Here is an 18,599-nt window from a genome sequence, read left to right on the forward strand (position 1 = left end):
AGGTATTTTGGATGAAACTTCAGAGTGAGCAGATGTAATGAGGGTCTCCATTTGCTGGAGTATGAATCGCTTTAGATGTATAGCCCTGTTCTGCCAGTCACAGCCATGGATTAGGGCCCATAGGTGTGGGTCATCATGTTTTACTATGTAGACCTGTTGATGATGATGTTGTATGTTCAGATAGTGTTTTAGAGTAGAATACTAATATCAGTTCCTAGAGATATTGCAGTGTGTGTGTGTGTTTTGCTGTTGTTGCAAATTTAAGGAGAAATGGAGGCAGCTCTAGTTTAATACAAAGCTGCTGGAAACACCAGCACCATCAAGGCATTACTTAAGAATCATTATGGATAACTGATTGAGAAAGACTTGAAGATGGGAGCTTTAAAAGAAGTTGAAAAATACCTTTACCTTCTTCATATTTACTTTTTTCTTGAAATCATATATTAAATGTGCATAATATGGTCGGAGTCTGCAGGTTCACGGATGATCCTCTTTATGCAGCATATTCCAAGATCCCTTCTCACTTGTCAGTATTAATACAAAGAAAGGATATTTCTGTGAGCTGTGGGTGTAGGTTCACACCTGTAATCCCAGCACTTGGAAGGCTGAGGCAGAAGGATTGCCATGGGTTTGAGGCAGGCCTGGAATACATAGCAAGTTCCCCGACAGCCTGAATTACAGAGAGTGAGACTTGGTCTCAACAAATAAAAGACAAAACAAATAGACTATTGTCAGTTCAAATGATTCATGGGAAATCCTCTGCAACCCAATTGACCCGTTTGCCATCTGAAATCGTATGACACTAAGTTATATTGATATTTGTTATATTGATATTTGTCATTTGTACTTGGTTACTTTATTAGCTATTCATCCACAAAATTTTAGTAGCCTCCATTTTATTGTCAGCTAAAAGTAATATGGATAATCATTTACATTTGGGCTGTAATTTTAAAATAGAGCTTAGATGTTTGGAAATGAAGATACATAACGATACTTTGTATATTCATCTTTAGAAGGGCTTCTTGGTAACTTTTCTTCCTTTCCGTCCTTTTGTGTGTGTATGTTATGTGTTGTGTTTGTATGTGGGGATGTGTGTACATGTGTGTATGCATGCACATGTGTGCCAGGTGTATCTGTGTGTTATGTTTGTGTGTACAGATGTATATGTGTGTACTCATCTGTGTGTGTGTGTGTGTGTGCATGCACATTGTGTGTGTGTGTGTGTTTGAGAGATTTGTGAGTAGTGTGGAGTCAGAGAACAACTTAAACAGGCAGGTCCTACTTTGCATCACTTGGGTTCTAGGGATAACACTTAGGTGTCAGGCTTAGAGGAAGGTGCCTTTGCCTGCTGAGTCTTCTTATTGGTCCAGGTCTTTATTTTATTTTATTTTATTTTTAAGGAAATAATGCATAAAACCTCAAGGAGATAGTGACATTTGTTTCCATCAAGACATTAATTTGGGATTTCAAGGATATCTTTATAGAATGTTATTTTCTAAATTGGAATGATGAAAACTTTTATTTTTGGTCGCATTTAACACCCTCTGTAACCTAAACACAGTCAAGCCTGGTTGTATTGTGTAAAATCTTCTCTCTTGTTTGAAAATGCGTTTGGGGTGTGTGGAGCACATCCTTGGAGTCTGACAACCCGGATACGGATCCTCTACTACTGAACTCACAACTTTTGAACTCTCCTGAGTTTACTCTGTTAAACCCTCTTTTCTAAGATGGCTTCCAGACGAGGTGAGAACACAATACCTGCCGTATCATGCATGCTACCAGTCCATGATGCCAGGCAACCGAGGAATGAAATTTTCCAGCTAAGAAGAAAAATTCCCCAGTTCCTTTTATCATATGAATAAAAGGCATCAATGCCTTCCCAGACAAGTCTCCTCTGCAGAACTGACCCGACCTGGGGGAGGAACAAGGTCCAAGGACAGTCATTTTCTTACTGGGACTCTGTCTCAGTGGAGACCTGGCCGACACTCAGGGACCTGGATATGGATCTCTAGAAATGCATCCTTACCTCTCTACCTCTATCTTTTTAACTATTATGTCGCTACCCAGAAATGGAACTAAGAAGTAAAGTAGCTCTCGGGTTCAAATTTGCCTGTTATGAGGGTTACAGGAGCCACATCTTCAGTTTGTGGGAAATGCCCAGGGTGACTTCTGTGTTGTTACCGTTTGCTTTATATTCCCCTACCCAAGACGAAAGTGCAGCCAGGCTTGGGAAACTTAGCTTGCACTGGGCTAATACTTTCAGATTAGAATAAAAGGTGATATAATGATATAGGAAAAAGGAAGAATCATTGGAGCAATGTTTTTTTTTTTTTTTTTGTAGACTCTGTGCCCTGGCATATGATACCCAAGCACTGTATTAACAGCACATTTGTTACGCATTGTCTCAGAGGTCATGATTCAGTAAATCTGGCCACTTTGAAGCCTCTCAATAATTTCAAGGATATGGTGGTTGGCAAAAGTTTGAACAAACAAATGTAAATTTCTCCACTTTATGTATTCTGGCTGCATATAACTTTTCAGATTAATCCAGATTAAAATCAATAAGAAGAACTGACTGCCAGGGATCCTTTGTGTAGACTGCTTTAGAACCTGAACACAAATCTTCCTTATGTATTATCAGAGCCTAAGAGGAGGGCACAGGGGCATTCCCTGTGACATGGTATGGGGGTTGAATCCTACATCCAAAGATGCATGGAGATCAATGTCCTTATGGATAAATTACATTAGTATATGGTAGTTCCGATCAGAAAACAAAAAGGGTTTATTGCAAGGATCCTTTATTTACAGGGTCTCCTGTGCATTTAAAATATAATCTGGTTTATACATGTACAAAAATGTCATTCAGCTTTGTAGGAAGACAGATATATGGAAAGAAATCTATAAATTCTAGGGAGTAGGAAGGATTCAAGAATTCAGTAAGTCCTGGATAGCTGGTGCACTCAATATCCTTATAATGGCAACCAACTTTTAAAATGTGAATTTAACTCTAATTTTTTAAAAAAAAATTAAATATAGCTGCTTTTTAACCATACAATAAAATCTTATGCAGGCCACAGAACACCATTAAAAAATAAACTATCAGCCTCCCGGTGCTCATTTGCCACTAAATTCTCCAAACGTTCCTCCTCCCCTGACACTGTATTTTCAATACAATGCTGATCGCTAGCCTACCTCACCTTCATGATGATGTCACAGCCTTTAAAACATCAATCCTGAATCGTCTGAGCTTGGCATCTCAACTTAGGTATAACTGTGTTGAGCTCATATGGTAATGGATGCAGTTGGAAACTTCTACTGTTAACTTCAGATAATCTGAATTCATACTACAAAGCCAACCCATCAGGAATGTAAGCCTGTTCATGAGCTCTGACATGTTAGACTGCTACTCAATATGAGCAACTCTTCAGGGTAGCCCTGGAGGTGGGTACTGGAGACAGCTCAGTTGGGTAAAGAGAGGCTATACATACCTGGGCACATGAGTATCATCCCCATGTAAAAATGATGGGTGTCTGGTAGGGGTGCAGAGTGGTAGATCCCTGCAGCTTGCTGGCTAACCAGTCTATCACACTAGGATTCTCTTAGGTTCCAATAACTTTGTCTCCAAACCAAGAAGGACCACAGCTGAAAAGCGGCCTCTAAGGTTGAGCTCTGACTTATACATGTTTTCATGCATGCACACACATGAGCACACACACATACACACACAAACATACAAACATACACACACATGCATACACAAATACACATACTCAAACATACACATACAAAGTTACTAGACTGACTCTTGAGAATTGCCTGATACCTGGCCAGGCTCCCGGCATCTCCCCATGATCATGTGCTCTCTACCCAAGCATCTGATTTTCTTTCTACCAGCTTTCTTCCAGCTCCTACCAGCTCTCTGTTTTCATTTGTTCAGTTTCTTTACTTATTTTTAGCATTTAGTTTGAGAGTGGGTATCTGTATCCCAATTGGGAATAGTCGCAACTAAGTATATTTTCTACTCTCCCAAACAGTTTATTTTAGAAAATATCTTTGCAAAATAAATTTTGCAATTTCTAAGCAGTTTCCAAAAGCAGGCAGATCTGAGTTCAGACTGAGTTATGTTTTCTTGAGTGTTAAATTTGGCTTATATCGCTTTCCAAAATATAATTTATATTAAAAGTCTTGCTGGTTTTATGAGATTTCTAGAGCCATCCTGGAGGAGGCAATGATGAAGAGATGATAAACCCCTGAATATTCACAGCCTGTTATAGTTTTTGGTATCTGTGTCTGTTTGAATAACTGATATTTTATTTTCTTACAAATGAAAAAAAGTGGTTTATTATGATAGTTCTTTCAAGAAAGAATTCATAGTTTAAAAGAATCTTGCCAAAACACAAAAAGGAAAAAAATGTCTTTCTTCTTAACTCTGAATCAAGCATGTATCAGTTGACTGCATGGTGAAATGATCTCAGTGTGGACCGTTTTGAGTTTCTCTTTTTGTGCCTCTTGTTTTCCCTCTGCACCCTACAGTCTGCCTGTCTCACATCTTGAGAGTGAGGAGTTCACAAATGTCCTGTGTATTAAATGTGTGGCTTTAGTCCTGATCTCTATCATCACCACAAGCTAACATAGAGCCTTGTCTGCAGAGACTCAGATACTGTACAGACTTCTACATTGAGTCTGAGCTTACTAAATGACATGCCTAATAACTTCTGTCTGTCATCTCTGGGAGTACTCAGGCTCTGGCCAGAGAAATGGGGGAACTTTTAGTGTAATGGAAAACAACCTTTAGGCATTGAGAGCAGTTCAAACCATCACCGGCCATCAGCTCTGTGTCCTTGGATGAGTCTCGACTTATGAGACATGAATGTATCTTCACAGGATTGCTTAGGACGGCAAGATGAGACAATTCATGGGATCTGTGAAGCTTAAAACACTGCCTGGCTTTAGCCACTGTTGTAACTGTGATGTGTAAACTCCAGTTTTCAACTGCAACAGGCAGACAAACAGCTATTTTTCTTGTTTTAGATAGTTGAGAGGTAGCCATGAAGGAGAACATAGGGGTTTGGCAGATGGTTGGATGGAGAAATGGGAGAATGGTAAATACTGAAAAAAAAAAGAAGTTATAAATAATAATAAAAAAAAGATACAAGATAAGGCAGACTTTAACGTCAGCTACCTCTCCTTATTTAAAGACCCCCTGGACTTAATGCCAAATATGAACGATCTCAAAGTTCGTAACTTGTCAGCTTCTTATCGTAGCTGAGGGCACAGAATAATCCCAGTGATAATCCCAAGGTGATTGGCCCCACTGATAGTCCCCTGTCAACGAAATGAAAAAACTCAAGGAACATCGGATAGGGAGGAAACTCAGGGTTGTTTTTAAGAGTGTGGTTTCTGGTAGGTCACCCATGCTCCAGTTGAGGGCCTCACCCAGGTGTCCATGACTAGCACAAGTTGGACTAAGAAGTTTGGATCTGTAAAAAGGATATGAGGTTGGGAGAGGCCTGGAGATACAGGTGGGGATGGGTCTAGGAAAGTTAGAGGATAAGTTAAAGGGTGAATATGATTAGAATATATTGTATGAACATAGGAGAATTCTCAAAGAATTTGTAAAAATAATATATTAAAAAAGGTTTTAGTGCTTTGATCAGGAAATCATGGGTATTATGTACATTTGTAAGGCTCCTTTGAAACTTTAAGGTTTTTTTTTTTAAAGTCATTTGTCAACTTGAAAAGTGTCTGGGAAAAGTTTGAAGGTAGCTCAGTCTTACAAATTAATGTTTTGTTTTTTTTTTTAATCGTTGGGAGAATGATTTCTAATGAAAAAGTTGCCAATGACATTTTGGTTTCTATAATAAAATTCTCCATCTGATTCCAGACTCACAAAGAATAAATTTGTAATCCTGTTTAAGTGTTGTTCCGAGCTAAATCTCAATGTAAGGGATCAAGAACAATCGGAAAATACATTGCAAAGAAACGAGAAACTGCAAAACAATTACGACTAAAATTAGACTTACATAGCAAAAATACTGAATAGCAAATAATTTATGCAAAATATCTTACAAACTCTGGAATGCTAAATATTTGATACAAGTACAATGACATTTGTCATCACATTAAAATTAATGTTTGCTTCTTTCAATATTTTGCTTCCTTTTTCTTTCAACAGAAATTTGCCTTACAATGTTTAGCTTCTTCCTTTCTGGTGGTACTCTTAAAGTTGGCTGTGATCAACTTGTGTAAAACTAGATACATATGGAAAGTATTTCTTAGGAGGTAAAAAAATTCAGTTTGACCATGCTTTACACTAACTTTTTTTGCTACTTTGATTGTTTGACCTGTTAGATTGATGTTTTCTTTCTCTGCATTTGATGTCGTGAATACAAAGTTAAACCATGAAGAAAAAAATGTTTCTCCTCACATAACGATTCACAGTTGCAGTTTTATATCCAAATGATCATTAAAAACAAACAAAACAAAACAAGACAAAACAAAACTGAAAAGGGAATGTGGGATTACCATGAACAAACTTGATATTTCCAATAATAACCTGTCAGGTAGATGACAGAAACAAGTGGTCATTTTAGCTGCAGAAAGAACAGGTTTTCTTTATCTGATTTGAATTCTGTTGAAGACACAATCACATAACCAATACGTGAGTTAGATTGACGGCCAACATCTCTTGGTTATTGTTTTGGATAATTTGTAGCTAAATCCCCAAATCAACAACAACATCCACAATGGAACGGTCTGTTCTGTCTGTTCTGTAGTGGCTTTTCTCTGCTCCAGCACATCTATCCTGAAAGAACCGGATGTATAAAGTTCTTTCTTAGATGTGGCACACAATAAGGAAAAAACCCTCTATTTTTCTTACAAGATGTTCTCCAAATATAGTTTCAACTCCCAGATGAAAACTTGCCTTAAGAACCACACAGAGTTTGAACTGACTCGTGGTTATTTTTAGATAAACCACTTTGGGTTAATTAAGAGAAAAAACTGCTACTGTACAATTACGCCATATCCTCCCACCTTGGCCTGACAACGGGAGATGTATCAGGGGTTTTTCTTTGTCACTTTAGCTGCACCTCTGAAGCGTATAGAAGTCTGTTGCTGTGGTTACGACCTTTGTTTCCAGTGATGCTTGGTCCGTGCTTTCCCCTACCTTTAACAATGGTTACTCAAAAGAATGAAATAATGAGTCATTCATTCGGAAATATTTTGTTAAAATATCCCTCTTTATCATTACATTTCACCACTTAGAAACTAGGCTGTACTTCAAGGCAACAGTTAAAGTCTTAGAAGAACTCTTAAAAAAAAATCTGATTTTTTTTTTTCATTTATAAGAAAGACCTGTCTATGTAATTGAAGAACCTCTCACACATCTGAACAATTAAAACCTTCTTTTGGTTAATGTATTATCTCTGGAACAAGTAGATAAAATCCTATGCAGTAAGCACGGTAATGATTAAAAATCGTGCATTGTCCGCACAGCACAGATTTCAGAGTCAAGGTTTCTGGGCACAAATGCAGTAACAAAACGGCCCCTACAAAAACCAAGTAACTCTCAAGAACACAAGAAGTAATGTTTGTTAATTTAAAATTTTTAGAAACTGAAAGGTGTAAAGTTTGTAACATAAAAGCATCATTAAATTACTGTTCTGTACATACCAGTTGTTCCTAGAATTGAAACTTTATAATATGAAAAATACATTAGCGCTGTACAATTTTTTTTTTTACAGGTAGGTAGGATGAGTTTTGGAAAAAAAAATGATTATTTTTTTTTCAGGGTCATTCTCTGTCAAAGTCAAAAAAATACTGCACAACTTAGCTAGTTACAAAGTATAGACTTGAAACAATTCATGTCTTCTTTTATTTCATGAACCAATCTGAGAATTTTGTTTATTTGAACAGGGGAGTTTTGTTTTTGTTTTGTACTCAAGAGTCGCAATGAACAGGTCCTCTCCTCTTTCTGCGGTTGAGGTTATAGTTGAGTAGCAAGCCTGGGCAACTGCTCAGCTCGGTCAGGCCAGCTGTGGTTTATGGTCACTGATGCGGCCAGCTGACGTGATTGTGCTCAAGTCCAGCTCAGTCTCTAGGTGGCTTTCCATCGTGTCTTCCTGTGCATTCGTTTCAAAGGACTTATGGGAGAGGAGTTCGTGATGGACCCCACAGTAACTTATTGTGGGCTGGTCATATGCCAGAAAGGTTGACACATTCATTGATAAAGGTATCTGGGGGGGGAAAAAGAGATGACATGAGAAAAGTCAGTTATCAAAAGACAGACAAGTACCCAGGGCAAGACTCAGAGACTAACGAAGTGTGGATCTGCCTATCCTTTGTGTGTCTGTGGCTCTGCTGTCCCCACAGCCCCTGGTCCTTTCCATCACTGAATTCAGAAATGATTTCAATACAGAAGTTGGAAGCTTGGGCGGGGTGGGGGGAGCTGCTTCATTATTAAGGAGAACCTTCAGTTTAAGTGGTTCTAAAAATAATAAAAGATTTTCTTCATTATAGAGTCAAGAAGATGGCTTTCTTTTACTTGTTTTTGCATTAAGAAAAGTATTATCTGGTTACTTATGGAACTGGCGTTCAGTGAAAACGTGATTCTGTCACTTTGTCATGAATCAGCATCGACTCCCTCTTCCTCAACCACCTGTCCCCTTGTCCTGCAGGTCTCTGAGGCATTGGGTCCTGATTTCTTCCAGGGTCCCATGTAACACAGGTACACCTACTTGCTTTGAGGAACATTTCAGAAGAGAACTGTCAAGCCATTCTGACTATGCTTACCCATAATCCCTTAATAATGATTTCAGTAAGACCATTCCTTGAAACATCAAGCGCTGTCGTTTGCTCTATGTATCTAGAAGATGGAGCATAGAGAACGGCCACAGAAGAGATCTATGACTTCTGTAAAGCTCTACCAAGCTGCAAGGGAGGAGTTACTTTGAAGGCCTAGTGGTATGGTTGAAGGGGTTCCTTTACTAATCAAAGATAGCAGAGGTCTGAAGAGTAAGGCGGCAGATGCAACGACAACAGTTACGGACACAAAGGAGCACAGGTTAGAGGCCACAGGAGTCTTAGGTGCAGCCAGATGCTAACGTCTAGAGAGTGTTTCTGCTTATTTTCTTAAGATAGAAAGTCAAGGAAGCATCCAGGAACCGTCAGCTCTGACCTTCATGTGTGTTATGGTTTGTGCCGTGTCTAGAGCTCCTCCATTCAGGTCCAGGAACTGACACTCCAGTTTCACTGTGATGTATTAAGATGGTGGGAACAACCCCACTCATGTTTAGATCTGGGATTTCTGGGAGATTAATAGTTAGATGCTTATTCGAATAGACTTCCAAAGATTGAGTCCTGTGGCTTTAAAGGAAGAGGCAGGAGAAGCAGCAGAGGGAGCCTTAAAGGGGCACACACACTCTCCCACTCTGACTCTGTCAGCAAGAAGGCTATTACCTCATGAGGGCTTGAGGCTTTTTACCCGGGACCCTGAGCCCAAATAAACTGCCTTTATTTGTAACTCAAACAGTTCTCATTTTTGTGATACTGTCTCAGAAAATAGGCCAGTACAACTGCTGAATTTCATTGAATGAAACCTTGTACCATTCTTGTTTGGCAAATGGATAAAATGTTTGTGCGTATCAGACTAAATGCCTCTCTGGTCTCAGCTGAAATTAGAGCAGGAAGCCTAGGGAGACAGAATGGCATGTCACTTCTTTACTTTCTGCCCTGTCCTTTCTAGGAGCAGAGCCCCCTCCATCTCTTCTTTTTATACCCTGACCTCTTACCTACAGTTGCTTCTCCCTTTGTCAAAAAGGGTTCTTTCTCTATTTTTTCTTTCAGTCCAAACAGCCTTTTCTAAGATTATTTGTGATGAGTATTTCAGTGTATTAAATATGTAGGTCTTAGTTCCTGGAGTTGGAAACACTATCCAGTTCACCCAATGAAGTTCCTATGTAGTCTTCCCTAGTTCTGTGGAGTTCTCAAATTTCATACATGGACGTATATGGCACATAAACCTAATACAAACAAACAGTCACAACCATTGGAAGGTCACAGAGAAAATACATAAAATATTCGTGTTTAAAATCAAACTTCTTTTTGTTACAGATGAGTTAGCTCTGAGAACTAAAACGCTATCGTGTAAAAATGATTGTGCAGCAGGAATATGTGTAAGCTATAGGGGAGAAAAACCTAGAATCTTTATTGGGTGCATAGTTTCATATCAGCTTCTGGAAAATCAGTACTCAATGATGTCTATGGGTCACATATTTGCAGGGCTGCAGTTGTTACTAACTACCATAGAAATGCATACCTCCTGCATTTATTTGGGGATCCTTCCTGGTTTCCCTGGAATTAACTCTATGGTGAAGAATTTTGGCAAATAATATGACACGATATACTTATTATTTGTGTGTTTTTATGTGCACACACATTTTCCGGTTGCAGTTAGTGTCTAGGGAAAACTGGTCTCTATAAGGCAAAGTTCTATTTTGAAACATAGCACTTAGGTGGCTAATGATCACGTGTTTAAAAAATCCCACACTTCCCACATTATTGAGTACTTCTCATTTTGATAAACCATGTACATGGATATATTGTTTCAGCATCAGGGCATGGTTGCATTTAATATTCCCCAAATTGGGTTAGTTCTTAAAAGTGGTATTGATGCTTTTTCCTCTACAATCTTTTGTTACTCTTCCATCTTATTGATGGAGTCAGGGTCTCTCAATCAAACCCAGAGCTTTCTGATGCAGCAAACTTTTGCGAGCTGGTTTGCTCTGGGGATCCTCTGCCTTCTCCCTTCAGAGGCTGGAGAAACAGGTGGGCTATCATGCCCACCCAAATTTTATGTGGATTTTGTGGATCTAAATTCTGGTCCTTAGGCTTGTGTGACAGGTACTTAACCTATTGAACCATGCCCCCAGATATTTACTTTAAATGTAATTGCTATCCTGTAGATATTAAACATAGAATAGCATTTAGGGGCTAGAAGGGTTGCTCAGTGGGCTGATAAGGTGAGTTTAATTCCTTGGACTCACATGGTAGAGGGAAAGAACTGACTTCTATAGATTGTCCCTTGGCCTTAATAAATCTCTTGTTACAAGGCTTAATAAATATATTAAATACAGGGCTTAATAAATATATTAAAAACTTAAGTATGAATATAAAAGTTTTATTTAAAGTCAAAAGATCTAGTTCACTGTATTTATGGAAAAAACATTAAGACTATACTTTTAGCAAATGCTACTTTGGATTAACAGTTCTGTAGAAATCATGTCTAATTGTAATCATTACATATTTTTTCTAATGTCAATTATATAAGATAAAATGAATTCTAAATACAGTAAAAAATACAAACAAGTAGAGGTATATTCGTTATATCCATTTTCTGGGAAGGAATATTTTATCCTAACCACTTATAATGTGGAAAAAAAAAAGCAGACTTTCTGATAGTCTCATTGTCTGGAGAGAAGAATCCGAGTGTTAGGAAATCTGGACATTTCCCTCTGTTCAAAGGCTTTTGATATCAGGCGGAATGCTGGATGCAAAGGTTCGGGAAGCTACAGGGGACCCTGCAGTCTGTTCTGACTTTGGATCCTGTTGTCGGGACAGATCCTTGTACTACAGTGAGGCTGATGGTTGAGTAGTGATGGAGAAACTACCAGCTGGCACTAAACAAACAGATACTGTGAGGGTCTGAAACCATTGCTATCAACCCCATCTGCTACCAAGTACAGCAGAGGCAGCAGCTGCTGCTCTGTTGTGGGATTGTCAAGTGAATGGACCTTTTCCTTATCTTGTTTCAAATTAACCTGTGTATGACTCTTCTCTCTCCCCATCCCCTCTTCTACCCCCTTCCCCCCGTCTCCCCTCCCTCCACTCTCTGTTCTCTTACTCCTGGGTCTTCTAATATGTTCTTCCCTTGTGCTTAAGCTACTCAAGCCCTGATAAGAAAATAAACAGATTTCTCTTGGTACCCATCATAGCAGAAAGGGTTCTAGGAATGGCAATGGGTTATTTAAATTTAGTAAACTTGTTATATCCTTACAACTACAGCTAGACTTTCCTCAAAATGGTCTCTAAGGTGACATTCCTCCGATTCTGCATTTGAGACTCCAGTTTCTTTTAATATAGTCCTAGCTGATGAAACTCTGACTTATAATTAATGAAGGTTTCCTTTAATCCCTTGGGTCACTGTTTTCTAAGTGAGGTAATTATTATTTAGGTCTAATTTGTGGGAGATTCAGGCATATGAAAATTTAATCTCAAAAGACACTGAATTACGAAATCATTATATGCTATTATAAAAGAAGTGTTGACCAGTCAGTTAGGTGGTTTCCCTTAGGGAAAAAAAATCAGTTCTGATAAAACAGTATTATTTTGACATCAGTGATACTTGCCTTAGAAGCTGTTTTCTATAACATCAATAATATATATTATTTACATAAAAGATTTACAGTTAAAGTTACCAGTTATTAGTGGTATTTCTCCCAACTCATATGTACTATTCAGTTCTGTGTTTGTAAGTCCTATGTTAAAGTCTCTGGGTTATGACTGGGAAATCATTTTAACCTTATAGTCCCTGTGTGAAATCTGCTTGTATAGATATGCTTATATGGACATGCATATGTATTTCCCAACTTTTAATTAAAAGGCATTTCTATACATATCCTCTATGATGACAAGTGTTGCTTTAGGCCCCAAATGTATAAATAAAAGAGAGTGACAATTCACCTCACAAGAAAGTAATGAAAAGCCCCCCTTTCCCTATGCAGAGTGAAAAATTAGATGCTGTCATACTAAGGGTTATTTGTAAGTGGGGGTTTTAGCAAATACAAGGATTCTACTCTAATTATGTTGGAGCAGAATGCCCACATTGTTAGCATAGTTCACAGGGGGAAACTCTCCCAGTTTTACAAAGTGCTCTCTGACAGGGATGGTCCCCATTCCTGGTCCTTGAAGCTTTGGTACTTAAGAGCTTTGGCTACTATTGTTTGTCTATGTCCAGTGAATATGCTCCACTGGTGTTCCCAGAGATGCTTCACAAAGGAACACTTTGAGATGGAGCCTTTATCATTCTCTGTTCTCGTTGTCTTCATTTTACATTAGAATTCAGAGGCAAATAACATTCATTTTGTTTATTCGTCTAAAACCTGAACTTACAGATTTCTAAAAATTAATTTTATCTCTTATTATCTTATGAAATAAGAGACAGGCATTTTGACTCCCTCACCCTACCCCACTTCCTCTTTCTCCCCTCCATCCCCATCACCTCTCCATCTCCCTCAAAGTCTTTATTCCAGGCTGGTCTTGAACTCCTACCCTGATCTTTCTCTTCAGTCTCCCAAGTGCCCCAGACTCTGGGCACACACTACTACATCTGGCTGACACTTTGTATCCTCCAATGAAACTTCCATCTTTGAAGGCAGCCATCTCTGCTCTTTAGCAGTCCCAGTTTCATAGCAGGAGTCCTAAGTTAGTACAGTGTTGCCAATCTGTCTCAACTCTCTCTTCTAGTTCCAAATGTCTTTCTATTTTTTAGACACCATTCACCCACTTCTCTCACCTTTGCTTTCACTGTTCTCACTCAGATCATAATCTTGTTCACTGTAGTGATCAATATGTCCAGTCTTTATAGAGATGCATAAAAATGTAGGAATTTAAGAATCATCCCTACAGTTAACTAAATATGAACAATATATAAGTAGCAAGTGCTTTCTCTTTCTTCCAGCCTTTTCTTTTGAGGTGATCCTATCTGAAACATTTTTCTTTCTCTGGGGTTAGATGTGGAATTTGAAATATATGCTATTCTGGGAAATCAGCGTCCTTAGTACATTATTTTTTAGAGAAATATCAACACGCGCACATATATCATGACCTTGCTTGTAAAGTTCTTAAAGAGGACTTGTAACTTATAATGCACCCATGCTGCTGATGTCACTGTTCACTTGGACACCTCCGCTTTCATTACACAAGTTGATTTTCTGGACTAATCCTGCATCTTGCTACGGTGTGTGCAACTTTATATTTAGGAATTTGTCAGGGACAGTTGTTCACCCCTTTAAAGCATGAGCTCTGTGGACAGGTTAGTAGTTTTGTTTAAAGGTAAAATAGAAGAGAATCTCTGTGGTGTTATTTGAATAGTATTAAGACTTGATTTCCCAACAGCTCACTTCTCACCTTGAAAATCATGTCACTAATTGTTATTTTCATTTCTAAGTGATGACACAGATGATAAAAACTCAGGGTCATGTGAAGACAAACCCTGTAAGCCTGTATCACACTGCAGCTTGCGTCTCCAGCTGAGAGTCAACGTCTGCTGGATATTTTCTTACTTAATGCTGTTTGGTTTGTAGCACTTTTTTTTTTGTTTTCTGCTTGGCTTCTTAGGTCAGCTACGGGCATTTGGTCTGATTCTTCACTGACACCCGGCAGTCTACTTAACCATTATCACCACCACAATTCACTGAGCATTGATTAAGTGCCACGTACCCTGTTGTTTAGTTCTGGTCTTGTGTTATCTAAGTCCGACAAAGCCTTTAGCAGTTCACAATGAATATGGTGATCCCCATTTTACAGCTGAGGAAACTGAGACCTAGTTTAAATAGTCTGAGATTATCCTCCTGGAGAGGTGCAGGAGTAGTGACCTGAGTACCCGACTGCTTAACTACTTCTTCACTAATGCTTATCATGTTCTAACTCAACCTCCTACGCTAGAGAGCGGAGCACAACATGTCCATTTCTATTATTTCGACACCATTTCCAAACAGGCTTCTTATTTGCAGTGGTTCAAGCATTGGGATTTTCTAGGCTACCCCAAAGTTTTGTAGTTCGGCACCCAAGGTCCTCAGGAGAAAAACATGATTTATCATGTAGGTAGGCTGAGATGCCTTCAACAGAACTGGTTTCTGACTCTTGTGATAGTAATGTTTGCTACATTGAAGTATAAGGAACAGTTTTCACATTAAAGGCACTACAGGACTTGGATGGAAATCATAAAAATACTCCAGTGTTCATGTATGTTGAGATCGCTCAGGAGAACCAGGGATGACTTTAAAGTTAAAACTCTGTGTTGACTTGGGGATCAGGAGAGGTTGTTTTTCAAACAGACTCTACATTCTGTCCATCTTTAGTAAATACAAAGACGTCTGCTACTAATTACATTTCAGAACACTGGTGCTTTTTGTGTGTTTGAATGTGTGTGCACGCACATGTGCACAACTGCTTATGCATATAGAGTCCTGAGGTCACCTATGTATTTTTTTTTTTTTTACGGCATCTCTTACTGGCCTAGAAATCACCAAATGCTCTAGATTGATTGGTTAGGGAGACCTAAGGACCTACCGGTCTTTGCATCCCCAGCTGTAGGGTTTCAAGAGGTCTACTATGCCCATCTTTTAAAATGTGCATTAGATAGGTTGCTCTCTAGTCTCTATGCTTGCAGGACAAGCACTTTACCAATTGAACTATCTCTTCAGGCCTGATTCCGTTCACTTTTCCCTTAACAAGATATATATATATATATACATATATATATATGTATATATATGTATATATATATTAGATATTTCAATCAAGATGTGGTTTGTGTTGTTTCATATTGAATGGCACTGTTTTGTTTTCCATAAGTAAAACCTTTCTAGGTCGGTGTTGCAGGACGCCAAGACGGGAAATTGAGAGAAGATATGAATAAGGCAGTTTCTGTTTTCTAGTAAAAACTTTTCTAGTATAGGGCAGGGGCAAGACAGAGGCCATGGAATAAAGAAAAGTAGTGGCCAGGGTGAGCCAGACAAGTATGATACATGTGTTTTTAAGATGTAGAATTATATACATTGTGTTCCGACTGGGTGATTCTACTAACATCATTCATCCGTTAAAGATGGCAAATGAGATGGACGCCTATTTCTGTTTGAGACTTCTGTTGTTATTTTTCAGATTTAGTGGCAAGTCAATATTGCTGAGAAGTGATTGGATAGTTACTTTTATAGACTCTTCAATGGAGATCATATATTTTACCCAGAAAGTGTTTTCTTTATTCTGGAACACTGGGACATTCTAATGGTTAATTAGAATGCACAGAACAGACTGTTGACTCGTTAATTTTAATCACCTTGGTTCCACTGGTAAACTATTTTTAAAAACATTTTCAAGAGGTGCTTAATTAGGAGCACGAATTATGTTATCTATCTCTAAGCCTTAAGTAGGTCTAATTTTAAAAACCCTGGAAGTATTTGGAAATTCTTAGTGTTATAATCTGGCCCTTAGTACTCCATTTTGATGTATCTATATCTATATCTATATCTATATCTATATCTATATCTANTCTATATCTATATCTATATCTATATCTATATCTATATCTATATCTATATCTATATCTATATCTATATCTATATCGATATCGATATCTATATCTATATCTATCTCTCTCTCTCTCTCTCTCTCTCTCTCTCTCTATCTCTATCTCTATCTCTATCTATATCTATACTTCTACATTACTGTCTAAAGTTTCTATTGTTATTTTGAGATTGTGAGAAGAGAGTGATAAAGTTTTTCCAGTGACTGCAATATGAGAATAGTGTGTAGGGAAACTCTGTTTGCAGGAGCACAATGGTTCAGTTGGCTTTGTGTGAAAGGCTGTGTTATGGTAAGCTAAAACGGAGTGAAGTCGTGAGATAGAAAAAATAAGATTTCGATTTGAAAGGTAATAGTTCCCCTTGCAGCAAAATACATTTAGAGTACAAAAAAAAAAATTCCTAGATTTAGTAGCTACATGAGTATCTACAAATTTGTATCTTAGTCCTGTTCTCATTGTGCCTCAGTAATGTGAAGAGACTTATAAAATGAGAGGCTCTTTGTCTTTGATACACACACACACACACACACACACACACACACACGCATATATATATATATTCACTTAAATATATCTGAAATATTTTAGTGACGTGGCTACCTGTGAAGATAACTTTGTTCCTTAAGAATACTGTATTTCTTGGTTTGTTTTCAGTTTGCAGCAGGGGATGAATAGTAATTATCTATATGTTATTTTTATAAATCATGCTAGCATCTACAAAACAACACAGAAACATTCATCTGTTCTTCAGGTTGTGGTTGCTGGAGGCAGAGAGATGTGCCACAGTTTGGTCCTCATGGATTCTGCATAGGCCTGTGCCATCTTGACATGAGTAGTCACGGAAGAGACAGAGCTCCACTTAGGCAGTGTGCCTCCTCTCTGCTGCTCACCCCACTCCTTACTTTTGTCCCCAGTAATCCTTCTCTAAATTCTTAAGGTAATTTTTTAGATCTACTTCATGGTAGGATTATTATTAGTAGTAGTATTAGTCATTAACTGTTTTGAACATGCTCATATACAGCCCAGGGTGACCTCAAAAATTACAATGTAGTTCAAGAATGCCCTTGAACTCCTAATTCTGCTGACTTAGTTTCTGATTGGTGCTAGAATCTGTCTCCCACCAATCCTAGTTATATGCTGTGCTGGGGATTGAACTCAGGGCTTCCTGCCTCGTAGGCAATTTATTATTATTACTTTTAACCAACTAAGCTACATACACAACTCAATAGGAATGTTTTTAAATTTCTGTCTTCATCCATCTTTATTCTTACAAGTTTTATTTCATATTAGACCACAGCTTTCTTGAGTTCATGGATTATTAACTATTTCTCTATTGCTTTTGTACTTAGTTTTATCTGGCTAAGACTTAGCTGACAAGATGCTAACTGGAAGTGGGTTACTGTAGTAGGGACTGGCAGGGCTAAGGAAGGGATTCTTTTTTTGAAGTTTGTCAAATATCATGTGGAAAGCCCACCACAGGCTCCCACACACTGTCCTGGTGTGGGGCTGTCTGCTTTGCTATTCTGGGCTTTCTCCCTTTCAGGCTTGTTTTCATCCTGCTTGGGAATGCACCTTGTTGCATCTGTCTGCACTTAACATGCCAGCATCTTTTAAACACCCTGTTTTGTATCAGTTATGATTCTCACAACCTCAAATGGCTACGGCAGAGGCAGCTGCACAAACAGAATCTCTGACACAAAGGCAGTCAGCCAAAGAGTAAACCAAGGAGAGACACACCAACCACTGAGCTATTACTATTACTTTTTTGAAACAGACTAGAACATTGATGGAAGAGAATTATATTTTTACTTCATTTTAATATTTTATATTATTTAGGGTTTATCTATACCTATATATACCATACTTATAAATGGTCCTATGAACGTAGTGAAAAAAAAATAACTGGAGAATAAGAAGGTATTTAGTGCCTACTGCAAAAAAATGAGCAGATTCTAGGATAACTGAGCTTTGTGGGAGCTGTATGACTGGGGGAATGTATGAACATCTAATTATGAAGAGATCCAAGATAGTATTATAACTTCAGGTTAGAGGTAGTGCTTAAAAATGAATTATCAGAAATCTATTCTATTGTTGAGGCACATAATGCCGACTCCATAAAGCTTGGGTTCTTTTTAAAAGTTTTAATCATTTTTAAACCTTTCACTCGTAATCTTTATTGTGAAACTGGCTTTATCTTAAACTTACTTTAATATTTATCTTTTTTTTTTTTTTTTTT

General features: G+C 38.1%; 2 protein-coding genes across 8 annotated transcripts in view; one reads left to right on the plus strand and one right to left on the minus strand.

The window, feature by feature from the left end:
* Window positions 1-18,599, plus strand: part of Ctnna3 (catenin alpha 3) — a 1,468,839-nt gene that overhangs the window by 446,465 nt on the left and 1,003,775 nt on the right. The window lies entirely within an intron of this gene.
* Lrrtm3 (leucine rich repeat transmembrane neuronal 3) overlaps window positions 5,189-18,599 on the minus strand; it is a 158,995-nt gene continuing 145,584 nt past the window's right edge. Inside the window, exon 3 of one of the 2 annotated variants that reach the window (XM_029482777.1) lies at window positions 5,189-8,237. In XM_029482777.1, the coding sequence (XP_029338637.1) occupies window positions 8,028-8,237 (210 nt within the window). In that variant the 3' untranslated portion in view covers window positions 5,189-8,027. The remainder of the gene's footprint in view (window positions 8,238-18,599) is intronic. The other variant, XM_021173459.2, reaches the window with a different exon arrangement.

The sequence above is a fragment of the Mus caroli genome, chromosome 10 (assembly GCF_900094665.2).
Source record: "Mus caroli chromosome 10, CAROLI_EIJ_v1.1, whole genome shotgun sequence".
NCBI lineage: Eukaryota > Metazoa > Chordata > Mammalia > Rodentia > Muridae > Mus > Mus caroli.